The sequence below is a fragment of the Aquarana catesbeiana genome, linkage group LG09, assembly GCF_042186555.1.
Source record: "Aquarana catesbeiana isolate 2022-GZ linkage group LG09, ASM4218655v1, whole genome shotgun sequence".
In the NCBI taxonomy this organism is placed as follows: domain Eukaryota; kingdom Metazoa; phylum Chordata; class Amphibia; order Anura; family Ranidae; genus Aquarana; species Aquarana catesbeiana.
The window spans coordinates 209,559,335-209,575,108 of NC_133332.1; the positions used below are offsets into that span (position 1 = coordinate 209,559,335).

At 40.6% G+C, this 15,774-nt stretch overlaps 1 protein-coding gene across 1 annotated transcript in view; it reads left to right on the forward strand.

Moving 5' to 3' along the window:
* The window catches only part of NOTCH1 (notch receptor 1), an 86,914-nt gene that overhangs the window by 66,431 nt on the left and 4,709 nt on the right, over positions 1-15,774 (forward strand). Inside the window, exons 16-33 of the mRNA XM_073599615.1 lie at positions 944-1,063; positions 1,392-1,544; positions 2,233-2,461; positions 4,089-4,290; positions 4,408-4,561; positions 5,081-5,265; positions 5,379-5,511; positions 5,768-6,025; positions 6,111-6,223; positions 7,137-7,705; positions 7,961-8,380; positions 9,141-9,289; positions 9,851-10,070; positions 10,248-10,338; positions 12,403-12,568; positions 12,785-13,083; positions 13,875-14,022; positions 14,146-14,243. Of these exons, the coding sequence (XP_073455716.1) occupies positions 944-1,063; positions 1,392-1,544; positions 2,233-2,461; positions 4,089-4,290; positions 4,408-4,561; positions 5,081-5,265; positions 5,379-5,511; positions 5,768-6,025; positions 6,111-6,223; positions 7,137-7,705; positions 7,961-8,380; positions 9,141-9,289; positions 9,851-10,070; positions 10,248-10,338; positions 12,403-12,568; positions 12,785-13,083; positions 13,875-14,022; positions 14,146-14,243 (3,707 nt within the window). The remainder of the gene's footprint in view (positions 1-943; positions 1,064-1,391; positions 1,545-2,232; positions 2,462-4,088; positions 4,291-4,407; positions 4,562-5,080; positions 5,266-5,378; positions 5,512-5,767; positions 6,026-6,110; positions 6,224-7,136; positions 7,706-7,960; positions 8,381-9,140; positions 9,290-9,850; positions 10,071-10,247; positions 10,339-12,402; positions 12,569-12,784; positions 13,084-13,874; positions 14,023-14,145; positions 14,244-15,774) is intronic.

The following is a 15,774-nucleotide window of genomic DNA, read 5'->3' on the forward strand; positions in this document are numbered from 1 at the left end:
GGTTCACCTTCCAGCAGGACAACAACCCATAACATTCAGCCAGTAGAATGTTTTAGATCAAAGCATATTCATGTGTTAGAATGGCCCAGTCAAAGTCCAGACCTAATTCCAATTGAGAATCTGTGGCAAGACTTGAAAATTGCTGTTCACAGATGCTCTCCATCCAATCTGACAGAGCTTGAGCTATTTTACAAAGAAGAATGGGCAAAAATGTCACTCTCTAGTTGTGCAAAGCTGGTAGAGACCTAACCAAAAAGATTTGCAGCTGTAATTGCAGCGAAAGGTGGTTCTACAAAGTATTGACTTGGGGGCTGAATACAAATGCATACCACACCTTTCAGATCTTTATTTGTAAAAGATTTTGAAAACCATTTATCATTTTCCTTCCACTTTACAATTATGTGCCACTTTTGTGTGTTGTGTGTTAAATCCTAATAAAATAAATTTACATTTTTGGTTGTAACATGACAAAATGTGGATAAAGTCAAGGGGTATGAATACTTTTTTATTGCACTGTATGACGATTGTAGCAGGAGTGCCTGAAACATTATATATTATATCAATTATATCAGTCTGGAGCTCTAGCCCAAACTTTTCTTTTTTTGGATAGAGTACAAAAGGGTTTCATTCTGTCCGGCTTTACTACTATTTGTATTTTTGTTAAAAAAACATTTTTACTCAATTTCTGTCCCAATGACAGTTGTAACTAAACCCGAAGTAGGGGCAAATCTAACAATGGGGCACCTTTCCTGGGACAGATGTGATTGTTAAAACTCCTCTGATCTGTACCAGGCCATGAAGTGCGACATTAATAAAACCTAGACAGAGATACTTATCTTTTCCTTACACAATAAAAACAAAGTTGATGTTCTGCTTTTTTGTTTGCTATATAGCTTGTTTTAATTGCTCTGCATACTAAGGTAAAGCTTGCTTTTTTTGCCAGGGGAAACATGTGAAGACGTTCTGGCACCTTGTGGTATCAGCCCATGTAAGAATGGAGGAAGATGTCAGGAGTCTGAAGACTATGAAAGCTTCTCCTGCATATGTCCTATGGGATGGCAAGGTTTGTGTATAAATCAATTTACTAATTCACTTACATCTATCATAATACTGTTCAAGTAATAAAATAACCAAAGCTGATGACTTCTCAATATAAAGCAAAATGGCTGACCTCACCAACATGGGCTCGCTTATAGTATGTGTAGTGTGGTCCTTTAGATGATAGTTATATTAGTTATTATTCATAGACCTAGATATTTGGATGGGAAGTCTTTTATTCTTCCACCTACAACCCAAAAGTTGTTCCAAAAAATAAAACTCTTTAATGCCAAAATCAAAATGTACTCCACTACTTTTCCTCTCTTTGTAAATCAGTCCATCTTCTCCCCAAGGGCAAACCTGTGAGATTGACATCAATGAATGTGTGAAAAACCCTTGCCGAAACGGTGCTTTGTGCCAGAACACTAACGGAAGCTACAAATGCAACTGTAAACCCGGTTACACCGGCAGAAACTGCGAGACGGACATTAACGACTGTTTGCCAAGTGAGTGTCACTTCATTAGTTCAAAAATGAAATTGTTCTGTTACCCTTTAAGAGAATTCTGTTGATATGTCCAGACATTACACCAATTTATCCCACGCACCTTTTTGTTCCCCTTTAGAGCATGTCCCAGCGTTGTTTTCTTTTGCCTTGTTTCTATAAGGAGAAACAGCTCTTATTACTCCCTGTGACATCATTACTGGGCTTGTAAAATTCTGGTACGAGCATCTGCTGGGTGTTCGATCCCTAGGAGTAGAGAGCTACATCTCCCAAAAACCTTTTCCCTACACACAATGCATTGGCAGGCTCTTGGGAGACAAGGCAACAGCATTGTATTTTCTGACAATGCAGTCAATATATGCAAGTGGAGGAGGATATAAGGGGTTGGGGGATAGGTGAAGTTCTGTAGTCCATAAGGTAGGGCTGACAGCAATGGTTGGGATTATAGTGCAACAGAGGCAGTGTGTTGTAAGCCCAAATGTTAAATTGGTAGCGCACTGAATTTCTGGCAGATCAACCCATATTTTTCTGTACTTGTAATGTTTCACTGGGGCATGAGGGGATGTGCATGTATTGCATAGATGTATTGAGTATTTAAATATGCTTTTGTGCCCTGACATACACTTTAAGTGTTATTTGCTTTTGTGACATTTTGCGTCTCATCTTCATTATTCATTTATCCCATTTTTAGATCCCTGCCACAACGGAGGTTCCTGCACTGATGGCGTTAATGATTTTTTCTGCAACTGTTTGCCGGGCTTCCGTGGTCTAAAATGTAATGAGGACATTAATGAGTGCGCTAGCAACCCATGCAAAAATGGTGCCAACTGCACTGACTGTGTCAACAGCTACACTTGTACTTGTCCATCTGGATTTAGTGGCATCCACTGTGAAATCAACACACCTGATTGCACGGAAAGGTACCGCTCTCTTTGAAGTTATTATTGGCTGCGAATTTTCACTAGAAATGATAGATTATTTTAGTGGTCTTTCTGTAGATGCTTCAAATTTGGCCACCAAGAGAAGCATCTATCACAACTGTCTTTTTTTTATTTTTTTATTTATATAGAATTTGTAATTTAACTCTACTAGCAGATGTATGCTTATTGAAAGGCAGAAAGGATCATAATTTCCAGAATTTTTAATATCTACCTGTCAGGTTCACACAGTTGCAAAAAGGCCCTGTATTTAGCTTGTACTGCCCCGTGGGTGGGCTTACAACATGATAATGGTAACAGCTGAGAGCTCAGGTTAGAAAACTGAGGAACAGATGACAAATTCAGTTTTGGTAGGCATAATGATTAGATTTTTTTCTTTCTATAAAATATACCATTAAATTGTTTTATTTTATTTTTTTTATTTATTTCAGGTACTTGTATAGCGCCGTCAATTTACGCAGCGCTTTACATATACATTGTACATTGTCAGTCATTGTACATTCAGTCCCTACCCTCAAGGAGCTTACAATCTAAGGTCCCTAACTCACTTTCTTACATACTAGGGACAATTTAGTGGGTAGGCAAGAGTGCTACCCGCTACACCACTGTGCCGCCCCTTTGGCTAGTAACGTGTTCCAGTCCCTAGCACCAGTTACTGGAGCTAGGGTAGTGGGTACCAGTTACTGGAGCTAGGCAAGGGTGCTACCCACTACACCACTGTGCAGCTCCTTTGGCTTGTAACCATTCCAGTCCCTAGTACCAGTTACTGGAGCTAGGGTAGTGGGTACCAGTTACTGGAGCTAGGCAAGAGTGCTACCCACTACACCACTGTGCCGCCCCTTTGGCTTGTAATGTGTTCCCGTCCCTAGTACCAGTTACTGGAGCTGAGATACACGGGCAGATGGAGAGTATTTTAGCTAATGAATAATTTCTCTTTAGAGCTGGACATTGTGAGAAAGGGAGGAATGTCGTGAGCCAACCAGAGCAGGAGGAGGGTTCATGGTTAAAGCCTTCTGAAACTGCAAATCACAGAAAACTAAGATTTATCTTCCACCTAAAATTCTGTCATTCTGCCTAAAATTGATATTTTATTGAGTTAGTCCCTGGCATTTTATACGTCTTGAATACCTCAACCATGAGATCTCCTGCTGTAATTCCCAGCATTGCTTCTGTCGTCCTCAGAATTTTGGATGGTCCCACCTACCTTTTGCTTGTCCCAGATTCTCCTATTACAGTTTTCATAATTAAAGTATTTTAACAAATCCAGCAGGAATGGTGAAACTCACCCATAATGGCCACAACATCTGTGCAGACCCAGTTTTTTTTTTGTAATTCTTTGTTTAGGTGGAGGAAGGGGGTATGGCATGGTTTAAAAAAACAAAAAAGTTAGCGGGCGGTAGGCTGTCTAGCAGCAAACAAAGTACAGGTTAAGCGGTATTATTTTAAGACATGGTTCCTAAATTTGGATCTGTAGCAGTAAAATAGAATCAGGAACTCAAGGGTTTAACTCTCTAGCAACCACCAAACATGGAAATATCAGATTTATTGGGTGTGACTTTTTAAATAACTCGTGGATAAAATTATGCAAAACTTTGCTTCCTACTTCCAGCTCTTGCTTCAATGGTGGCACTTGTATCGATGGCATCAACACATTCACCTGCCGCTGTCCGTCTGGCTTTACCGGGATCTACTGCCAACATGATATAAATGAGTGTGACTCCAAACCCTGCATGAATGGGGGAACATGCCAGGACAGCTATGGCACCTACAAGTGCACCTGCCCTCAGGGGTATAATGGGGTAAATTGCCAGGTACGTATGGAAGTCCTTGTTTAACCGTGTGGACAAAGAGTCTAAACCCAGAAAAGTTATCAACTTATGTGTTTTTGAGTTATTTACAGTAATAGGTTTCCTTTAAACTTTAAACAGAATTTGGTTCGTTGGTGTGACTCCTCTCCCTGTAAAAATGGAGGAAAATGCTGGCAGACGAATAATCTGTATCGATGTGAATGCAACAGTGGCTGGACTGGACTGTATTGTGACGTGCCCAATGTCTCGTGCGAGGTTGCTGCCCTACAGCAAAGTGAGTCGGGGACCTAATAGTGACAACACCTCTGCATAAATTTAAAAGCCGAACTCCAGGGAAAAATGTTTTTGTTCATTTTTCTATAGTCTGTGGAAGGGCTGGAGCCTGTGTTGTTTGTATTGCTGTGTGTCCCCTTTGGGGTGATATTGCCTCAGTTTGGCTCAGTTGGTGGGGTGTCACAAAGAGAGAAATAAATAGGATATCTTTCTGATGGGGTTAGATGCAGCAACAAAACACATTAGGTTTTTATTGTTGTATGTGTCTTTCTGTTCAGGTGACATCCATGATTTCTCATTTCTTGTTATGGTGTCACCCAGACTAGAAGCAAGGAGAAATCCTCCAAGTGAGGACACAACAGTAAAATTGAGAGAGATTCTGACTCTTCCCTACTTTATCAAAAATGAAAAAAAAAATTGGGAGTTGAGTTGGGCCTTAATGAATTCAGTAGGGTGGTTTCTGTATGAGTCATCTTTTATCCACAGCAGTCCCACTAATATGATCATTTGTTTCTTTTAGAGGTTGATGTTAACAATCTGTGCCGCAATTCCGGGTCATGTAGGGACACTGGGAATACTCATTACTGCTTATGCCAGCCTGGTTATACAGGAAGTTACTGTGAGGAGCAGGTGGACGAATGTTCTCCAAATCCATGCCAGAATGGAGCTACATGCACGGACTACCTAGGAGGCTACTCCTGTGAGGTGTGCTATCTCTTTGATGTTTTACCAGCGATACAAAACTTGGTTCCTAACATGTCAGGGGTCATTAGAGCAGACAGAATGATACCATTTACATATTTTTGTGCCTCTTCTAGTGTGTAGCTGGATATCATGGTGTTAACTGCTCAGAGGAGATCAATGAATGTCACTCTCACCCTTGCCAGAATGGAGGAACTTGCATTGATCTTATCAACACTTACAAATGCTCCTGTCCCAGAGGAACACAGGGTGAGTCAGGAAAAGATCCCTTTGTAATTCTTTTTGATAAATATATTTCTTTTTGGATGTCCTCTGTCAATAGAATGTTACTTTCTTCCACCTTTAGTGAAAACTGCATTCAAGGAGTGTTCTCTTGCTAATAGAAGGGAAAAAAAAACATATTTGCTTGCAAAGAGTACCAGTTATTCTGATTTATTAACAATAAAAACTACACAGATGACTTCCACATTTCATAAAGTATTTTTTGATTGTTTTCTTTTTCCAGGTGTTCATTGTGAAATTAACATAGATGACTGCAATCCATTTTATGAAGGACCAAACCATGAGCCTAAATGTTTCAATGGTGGGAAATGCGTTGACCGGGTAGGTAGCTACCACTGTAACTGCCTGCCAGGTTTTGTTGGAGAACGCTGTGAAGGAGATGTAAATGAGTGCCTGTCTAACCCTTGTGATGTCCGTGGAACTCAGAACTGCGTGCAGCTCATTAATGACTACCGATGTGAATGCAGGCAGGGGTTCACAGGTAAGACACCACCTTTGTGCATTTGTGACCCTTTTTTGTGCAGTTGATTTGGGTTTTTGAGCTCAGTGTTTTACTTTTCACCCAGGGAGACGCTGCGAGTCGCTGCTTGATGGATGCAAAACGAAACCCTGTAGAAACGGAGGAACCTGCTCTATCGCCAGCAATACGGAACGTGGTTTTATCTGCAAGTGTCCACCAGTAAGTATAAATGGGTTTAGTGTGTGAAATCTATAAATGGGCTAAATCTGTGTGGGGATTAATTCATGACTATTTCATAAATCCTGGAGCACATTATCTAACGTTATAGTCACACAGGAAAAGTTTCTACTTTCATGACTTGTCTACTTGGGGGATATTGTTCATCAAAGTATGCAATTGTGTCTCATTTCCCTTGGGCAATCAAGCAAAACAGGAGACCCTCATTTTTTCACATAGTTGATTTAAATCAAAAGCAGGGTATATACGCTGAGTTTTTTATTTATTTATTTTCTTCATTCAACCAGCAGGTTGAACAAAAAAAACTCAGATCCCGGCATCCACACGCATGTACCAAAAGTTGTCCAGTTGCCGGTGAACCGGCTAAATTTCGGTACATGCGTACCCAAGTTTATGTTAATTGCAGTCATTTGTCTGTAAGGGTAAAATTAACCCAACTGGCATATGAGGCCAATCTTGCTAAATTTAACAGAATCTGAGGGGACTGGGCGCCATGTTTCAGTTCTTGTGAGCAGCCTTCCACATCTTCTATAATCTAATCATATTGCCATATTGTTCTTACTATGGATTTCAGTGACAGATGGGTTTTATTAGATCATAAAGGCATTCATGTAGAAAAGAGAAGGCTGTTTCTCCTTTTTGTCCCGTGTGTGTGTGTATGTATGTTTCTCCTTTTTGTCCCGTGTGTGTGTGTGTATATATGTGTGTGTGTGTGTGTGTGTGTGTGTGTGTGTGTGTGTGTGTGTGTATCTATATATATATATATATATATATATATATATATATATATATATATATATATATATATATATATATCCTGTATAATAATTTAATGAAAAGTCTGCACTTTCCTTTTAAATGAATTAAATATGTTTATTGAATGTCTTTGTTGCAGGGATATGATGGCGCTACTTGTGAATATGACACTCGCATGTGCGGAAACCTGCAGTGTCTGAATGGTGGCACCTGTATATCTACTCCAAAGAGCCCCAAATGTTTATGTGCTGATGGGTTCACTGGTCTGGAGTGCCAACACGCAGTCAGCAGTTCTTGTAGTCAAAACGCTTGCTATAACGGTGGCACATGCAAGTCACTTCCCCAGGAGCCATTTTATCAGTGTATCTGTCCCAGGCATTTTAACGGTCTCTTCTGCCACATCCTGGACTATGAATTTGAAGGTGGTCCAGGCCAGGACATCATCCCGCCCAAAATCAGTGAGAAGTGTGAGAGTGACTTATGCGCTGCACAAGCCGGGAACAAGATCTGCAATGCTCAGTGTAACAGTAATGCCTGTGGATGGGACGGAGGAGACTGCTCACTTGACTTTAATGACCCATGGAAGAACTGCTCGCAGGCACTGCAGTGCTGGAAGTACTTCAATGATGAGAAATGCGACTCACAGTGCAACAATGCAGGCTGCCTCTATGATGGCTTTGACTGCCAGAAAATTGAAGTCCAGTGCAAGTAAGTAGATTATAAAAGTAAATGATAACCTATTGTAAATGAAAAAGTTATGCTTCCAAATCTTAAAACCGGCTCTAGCCATGTATTCTAGTAAGATTGCATTAAAGCAGAACTCCATAGGTAAAAATCAGGAATTCATAAGCAATGTTTCACATTTATCTTGCATGGTAAAATTTTTTGTTCTGTCCTGAATTTGGAAAAGACGTTGATTTTACAGAATTTTTCTTATTGTGTTTCCTTTTTCTCTCTCTCCAGTCCTCTTTATGACCAGTACTGCAAAGACCATTTCCAGGATGGGCACTGTGATCAAGGCTGCAACAATGCTGAGTGCGAATGGGACGGTTTGGATTGCGCCAACAACATGCCTGAGAAATTAGCGGATGGCACCTTGGTGGTGGTGGTCCTCATGACTCCAGAGGAGCTGAAAAACAACTCTTTTAATTTCCTCAGAGAGCTGAGTCGAATTCTGCACACCAATGTTGTTTTTAAGAAGAACGAAATTGGTGATTTAAAGATCTTTCCTTACTATGGAAATAAGGAGGAGCTTAAGAAACATCACATTAAAAGGTCTGTGCCAGAATGGTCTGAGGCCCCCAGTGCCTTATTCAGCAGTTTGAAGGATTCCTTGATCCCTAGACGATATCGGAGAGAACTGGACCAGCTAGAAGTAAAAGGGTAAGAAACTTTTTTCTTTTTTTTTGGATTATCAATCAAATAATCAAATATGCCATTTCGGCAAGGGTTTTTCACACATTCATTATCAATCAAATATCCACAGTAGTGAGATCTCCATAGAGTGGTTTGTCTCCTCCTACAATGATGGAATCGTCCCTCAGGAGCTTGTGTCTCCACCCCTCTCAAAATTGAGGGAAGCCCCTGCAGTAGTTTGTGCCTCTGACCCTCCCACAATAATGAAACTTTCCTGTATTCTTTTATACACCTCACACATTTGTGAGATTTCCTTACAGTAGTTTGTGTGTCTACTCCTACAAGATTTCCCTGCACTTTTTCTCCACCCCTCCCACAATGGTGAGATTTCCCTGCCGTAGTTGTGTCACTGATTCTCCTGCAGTGATTCCGCAGAGTCTTGTGTGTCTCTGCCCCTCCCACAATGGTGAGATTTCCTTGTCATAGTTGTGTCTTTGATTCTCCTGCATTGCTTCCCCACAGTAGTCTGTCTCTGCCCCTCCCACAATAGTGAGATTTTCCCAGAGTATTTTGTTTCATGCTTCTCCTATAATGCTAAAATTTCATAGCCTACCAGTGGAGTTGGGAAGGACTGGGATTACTGGTGGAGTCATTTCCCAGTGTAAACATGACACTAGAAACCTGGCAGTGGTTCTTACCCTTTCCCCATCTTAAAACTATAAAAAAAAGTGTATGTCTTAGAATTAGAAACCGCTATGTATGACTAAGCCTTTTCCTTTTTTAACAGGTCCATTGTATACTTGGAAATCGATAATCGCCAATGTTTCCAGGCTTCATCCCAGTGCTTTAACAGCGCAACAGACGTAGCGGCTTTCCTTGGGGCCCTGGCCTCTCTTGGGAACCTAGACATCCCGTATAAGATCGAAGCTGTAAAAAGTAAGTGGGATACCAAAATAGATAAGGACATTTTTCATACTCTTTAAAATCTGATGACCTAATATATCAAAACTTTTTTTTTCCTCCCAACTGAGTAATACCTTTTCGTATGCCTTCTATTATTTTATTTTTTTTGCTTCTCTAGATTTATATCAGGATCATTAATGCTTTAAGGGGGGGGGAGAAGAGAAAATTGATCAATCGCATACATGAGGTGGTGGAAACGGTATCTATAAAATCCCACTTAAATCCTCTGACTTAACAGCTCAATGAGAGCGCAGTGATATGAAGTTCATTAATCCGTTTTCTTAAAGGAGTAAAGCAAACCTGTCTCTTGATACTGCCTACTGGGGCAAAAGAGAATTTTAAAAGTAATTTGCAATTCTGATGAGTAAGAGAAAATAACATTATTTTTAGGTTTTTTTTTTCTACTGAAGTACTTTTTTTTTTTATTTTTTATTTTTTTTATTATTAACAGATTCCCCTTCATTTTCCTTGTGTCTGCGGTGTGAAATGCAGCTTTAATGTCTGTCTTACCAAGTCTGTCCTGTTTTCCTTCAGGTGCACCTGAACCTCAGCGACCCGACCATTCACTGTATCCTGGTTTGGTTGTTGGAGCCGTCGCTCTCCTGCTGATCTTCCTCGTGGCTGGGGTCATCGCGAACAAGAAGAGACGGAGAGAGCACGGGCACCTCTGGTTCCCAGAGGGTTACACAGTGAAAGAGTCAAACAAGACAAAGAAACGGAGAGAGCCCCTTGGGGAAGATTCTGTGGGCTTAAAGTAAGTGAGAACTTTTTCTTTTTTTTTTTTTTTAACAAAAGGGTGGGGAGAGGTGACATTGGAGGGAAAAATTTTGTTTATTGTCATTTAGTATTTGTTTATTCTGTTGCTTAATCTGTTAATACGACCACAGCATGTTGTCTAATTTTTTTTTTTTCCCCCCCTTGAACATTAAAGGCCTCTGAAGAATGGTGGAGATGGTTCCCTGATGGATGACAATCAGAATGAGTGGGGTGATGAAGAAACGTTGGACAGCAAGAGATTCAGAGTAAGTGTTTCCAACTTCTGCAGATTGTCCAAATAGATTTTTGTTTCCAGATACAATATACAATTCTAGATATCAGAGCTAATAAGATGTATATTAGAGGAAGTTGTGTGTTTGTCTATTCTAATTTTTGTAGGTTTTATGTTTAGATTTACACACGTTCAGTTAAACAAAACAGGTGTTTTCAGTCTTTGCATGATTGTTGGCTAGTTAAATCACATATTAGCTGTACATATCACTTGGAAAACACCAGTGTTAAGATCTGCTTGTCTTAAATTTGCTCAAGCACTGTGGCCATCAAACGCTGGTGTCACCCTCTCCTTATGGATTCTCTGTAATATAGAACAAAGTGAGGAGTAACAACATTGTGAGATCATTCTTATATGGGGGGTGGCGGTTGGCAGACACATAAACTACTGCAGGAAAGTCCCCCATTGTGGGAGGGTCAGAAACACAAACTACTAAAGGGGAATAATCCAAAAAGACAGCGCTAAATAAATGAAAATATTAATATCTATACACACATGAATATATAAATAGTGATAAAAATCAATCTGGCAAGTGACACAAAGTATTGTTACTGTAATGAAAACAAAATACCAATATTGATAAGTGTGAAAGATAATAAAAATAGTCCCAAATGGAATCAGTTATTAAGCACCAAATGACAAAAGTGAATGAAAAATAAAATAAGGATGGTCAGAGGAGAAACAGTCCTTGGAGCCAAGGCAGATTCAAATGGTGATCATGAATGTTCAACAACCAACACCCAGTGAGAAATCCTCCACCTTAATAAATGCGCGCTTACCAGAGGTAAGCTAAAAATCAGCTTATCTGTGAATATCCACTCAGGGGAAACCGGCACCTCCAATCTCCTCACAGGGAAGGGGCAGACAGGATCTCTCCGTCCGGTGGATTCAATCGACAAGCCGGGGGGACAAAGAGAAATAAAGAATTTTCTCCATGGTGTAAATCAGTTAAACCATTTATTTGAACAAAGGGATATTCGCACTTACATTAAAAATCGGATATAGGCACATAAGAAGTAAAACGGCCGGCTGTTTTACTTCTTATGTGCCTATATCCCTCCTCTGGGTCCCCCCGGCTTGTCGATTGAATCCACCGGACGGAGAGATCCTGTCTGCCCCTTCCCTGTGAGGAGATTGCAGGTGTCGGTTTCCCCTGAGTGGATATTCACAGTTAAGCTGATTTTTAGCTTACCTCTGGTAAGCGCGCATTTATTAGGGTGGAGGATTTCTCACTGGGTGTTGGTTGTTGAACATTCATGATCACCATTTGAATCTGCCTTGGCTCCAAGGACTGTTTCTCCTCTGACCATCTTTATTTTGTTTTTCATTCACTTTTGTCATTTGGTGCTTAATAACTGATTCCATTTGGGACTATTTTTATTATTTTTCACACTTATCAATATTGGTATTTTATTTTCATTACAATATCAATACTTTGTGTCACTTGCCAGATTGATTTTTATCACTATTTATATATTCATGTGTGTATAGATATTAATATTTTCATTTATTTAGCGCGGTCTTTTTGGATTACTCTTATGTGTATTTGTGCACGCCTCACTTCTAGGACTGCAGCTTTAATTTCATAGATTTTTAGTAGTATATTATTGTTTTGAGAAGCGCAGTAATTTTTGTTGTTTACTAAAGGGGAACCCTAGCATTGTTAGAGGGGCATAGGCACAAACTACTTAAAGGGAACCTTGCGATTGCTGGAGAGGCAGAGACACAAGCTTCTGCATAGAAATGTTGACATTGTAAGAGTGGCACAAACACAAAGTGCATGGGGAAATCTCCCCATTGGATACAAACTACTATGGGGGAATCTCAAATCTCACCATTAAGGCAGAGTCAAAGACCCAAACTGCCACAGGGAAATATTGCCATTGGAGTTTTTAAGCGTTAAAAAAACTTGGAGCTTCAACACAGCAGTTTTCGCATACAAGCAGTATCATAACTTTGAGTGTAGTTGACCTTTAAATTAATGCTAACATTCTGGAAATGTGATGTCCTTTAAATCTGTGTTTTTTGTTCTGCTAAGTTTGAAGATCAAGTGATGCTTCCTGACGTCGGTGATCAAACCGATCACAGACAGTGGACCCAACAACATCTAGATGCAGCTGACCTCCGAGCACCTTCCATGGCACCCACACCACCACAAGGAGAAATTGATGCTGACTGTATGGACGTCAATGTACGAGGACCAGGTATGATGACCATTCAGACAAAGTCTTTCCTCTATATAGTATAAGGGTTACCAGACCAAAGTAATTCAATGGCTTTGGTTGTCATTTGCCTTTTTGGCTAGTCACATTGGTCCATTGCATAGCATACAGTTTTATGTAACAATCCTATGGATGAAATGTGAAGATATAAGTTCTTGCATTAGTCTATAGGTAACTGTGTTTGTTAACCCATTTCAGATGGTTTCACACCACTCATGATAGCAGCATGTAGTGGAGGAGGCTTGGAAACTGGCAACAGCGAGGAGGATGAAGATGCCTCTGGTCAAATGATCTCAGACTTTATTGGTCAGGGCGCTAGCTTACATAGCCAAACTGATCGCACCGGGGAGACGGCACTCCACCTGGCCGCCCGATACGCCCGAGCTGACGCCGCCAAACGATTACTGGAATCCAGTGCAGATGCCAATGTTCAAGATAACATGGGGCGAACTCCTCTTCATGCCGCTGTAGCTGCAGATGCCCAAGGCGTATTCCAGGTAATTCTATTGTATTTCATAAAGCCAGGTTTCTTGTTTGGATTAAAGGAAAGGTGTATTTTTGTGAGTGCAAAATTTGAGCTGCAATTGTCATATTTAACTATGACTATTTAAAATGGACTTTTAATGTGATTTTTCTGTGTTTGCTATGGCCATTTTTTCACGCTGCTCTCTCATGTTGAGATCTGTAGAGTCTCTCTGTGTATAGGGCAGTTAGCTCTGCAACCCTGTTAATCAATGACTAACATAAATATGGGGTGCCTGTTGTCTGTAGTCACTCTAATTAGACTGGTAGACCTGCAGGGTGAACAACAGTAAGGTGCAGTCACTGTGTAGCTCTCTGTAGGAACCATAACCTGTATATATAATGCAAAAATATGTCTGTTTCATGTTTACATATAACTGCAAACAATTTTTTTTTTTTCACTACAATAAGACTTTTTACATTAAGCTATGCATATTCTTATGTCTAATAGGTTTTTCAAAAGTCTAGCATTCTTCTTTAAAGAAAACCTGTAGTGAGAGCAGTATAAAGGTTGCCAGTGCTAAATGCCCTCTAAAAACCGTATTTCCTGGCTGTCTTTGCCTTAATATTTTGAATGAGTGGTCTAGAGCAAGCATGCAGCATGGGAAGTCAGGACTTCCAAAAGGGCATACTTGTTTAAGATTTCTGAAAGTTTTAAAGCCTGAAGATCAGCATAACAGCCATACAATTGGCATAACTCTCTTGTGGAATCATTGATATTCAAGTCATTCATTTTTTTTTTTCGATCTTCCTTTCTGTCGAACAGATTCTTATACGGAACAGAGCAACAGATCTAGATGCCCGTATGTGTGATGGTACGACGCCATTAATCCTGGCGGCTCGCCTGGCGGTGGAAGGCATGGTTGAAGAACTTATCAACTCTCATGCTGATGTGAATGCAATTGATGAATTAGGTGAGGATCTGGTGATGTGTGTCCTCTTTGCATGCTGCAGTACTTGATTTGGTGCATTCTGAGAAATTTTAAAATGTTTTTTTTTATTTCGTTTTTTTTTTTTTTTTTTTCAATTTGTTTTAGGAAAATCTGCTTTGCACTGGGCTGCAGCTGTAAATAATGTGGATGCTGCAACAGTCCTGCTGAAAAATGGTGCTAACAAGGACATGCAAAACAATAAGGTAAAAACAGTGAAGACTTGCCATTAGTTGTGACTGCGGTCTGTAGTGTGTGTGTGTGTGTGTGTGTGTGTGTGTGTGTGTGTGTGTGTATAAATAAATAAATATATATATATATATATATATATATATATATATATATATACAGTAACTCACAAAAGTGAGTACACCCCTCACATTTTTGTACATATTTTATTATATCTTTTCATGTGACAACACTGAAGAAATTACACTCTGCTACAATGTAAAGTAGTGAGCGTACAGCCTGTATAACAGTGTAAATTTGCTGTTCCCTCAAAATAACTCAACACACAGCCATTAATGTCTAAACTGCTGGCAACAAAAGTGAGTACACCGCTAAGTAAAAATTTAGCTAAGTAAAAATGTCCAAATTGGGCCCAATTAGCCATTTTCCCTCCCTGGTGTCATGTGACTCATTACTGTTACAAGGTCTCAGGTGTGAATTGGTGTTATCACTCTCGCCCTCTCATACTAGTCACTGGAACTTCAGCATGGCACCTCATGGCAAAGAACTCTGAGGATCTGAAAAAAAGAATTGTTTCGCTAACTAAAGATAGCCTAGGCTGTAAGAAGTTTGCCAAGATCCTGAAACTGAGCTGCAGCATGGTGGCCAAGACCATACAGCGGTTTAACAGGACAGGTTCCACTCAGAACAGGCCTTGCCATGGTCGACCAAAGAAGTTGAGTGCACGTGCTCAGCGTCATATCCAGAGGTTGTCTTTGGGAAATAGACAGCATTGCTGCAGAGGTTGAAGGGGTGGGGGGGTCAGTCTGTCAGTGCTCAGATCATATGCCGCACACTGCATCAAATTGGTCTGCATGGCTGTCTTCCCAGAAAGAAGCCTCTTCTAAAGATGATGCACAAGAAAGCCCACAAACAGTTTGCTGAAGACAAACAGACTAAGGACATGGATTATTCGAACTGTGCCCTGTGGCTACTGGGGCTATAGTCCCAAGTCTCTTACCTAGGGTTGGCTCTGGGCTCCATCTGCTTAGCTGGTGACCCGGGGGGGGGGGGGGGGGAGCAATTAATTATCAGGCACAGTTCTTATCTTTATTCAGCGGTTCCGACAATTTAATCATTGTCCCGACATCTACTGCTATACCAATCTGCCGGGCAAAGTAATTGCCGGGAACCGCAGCACAAGGATTACTCCACCGGGACTATTTGATAATTTTCAGGTTCAGGCGGAGTAATCCTTGTGCTGTGGTTCCCAGGAAATGACATTGCCCGGCAGATTGGTATAGAAGTGGACGTCGGGACAATTATTAAATTGTCAGAACTGCTGAATAAAAATAAGAACTGTGCCTGATAATTATCTATTCATGTTCCTTCCCCGGACACCAGCTGAGCAGATGGAGCACAGAGCCCAGTCTGGTCTGGATCACCACACGAGGTAAACACTTGAACTGAGGGGGTAAACAGTTCTATTGCTTCGCCTGGCCCCCAGCTGAGCAGAAGTTTCTTTTATATAATTGCTGCAGACAAGGGGGGCTCTCTGGGGACCCTAAT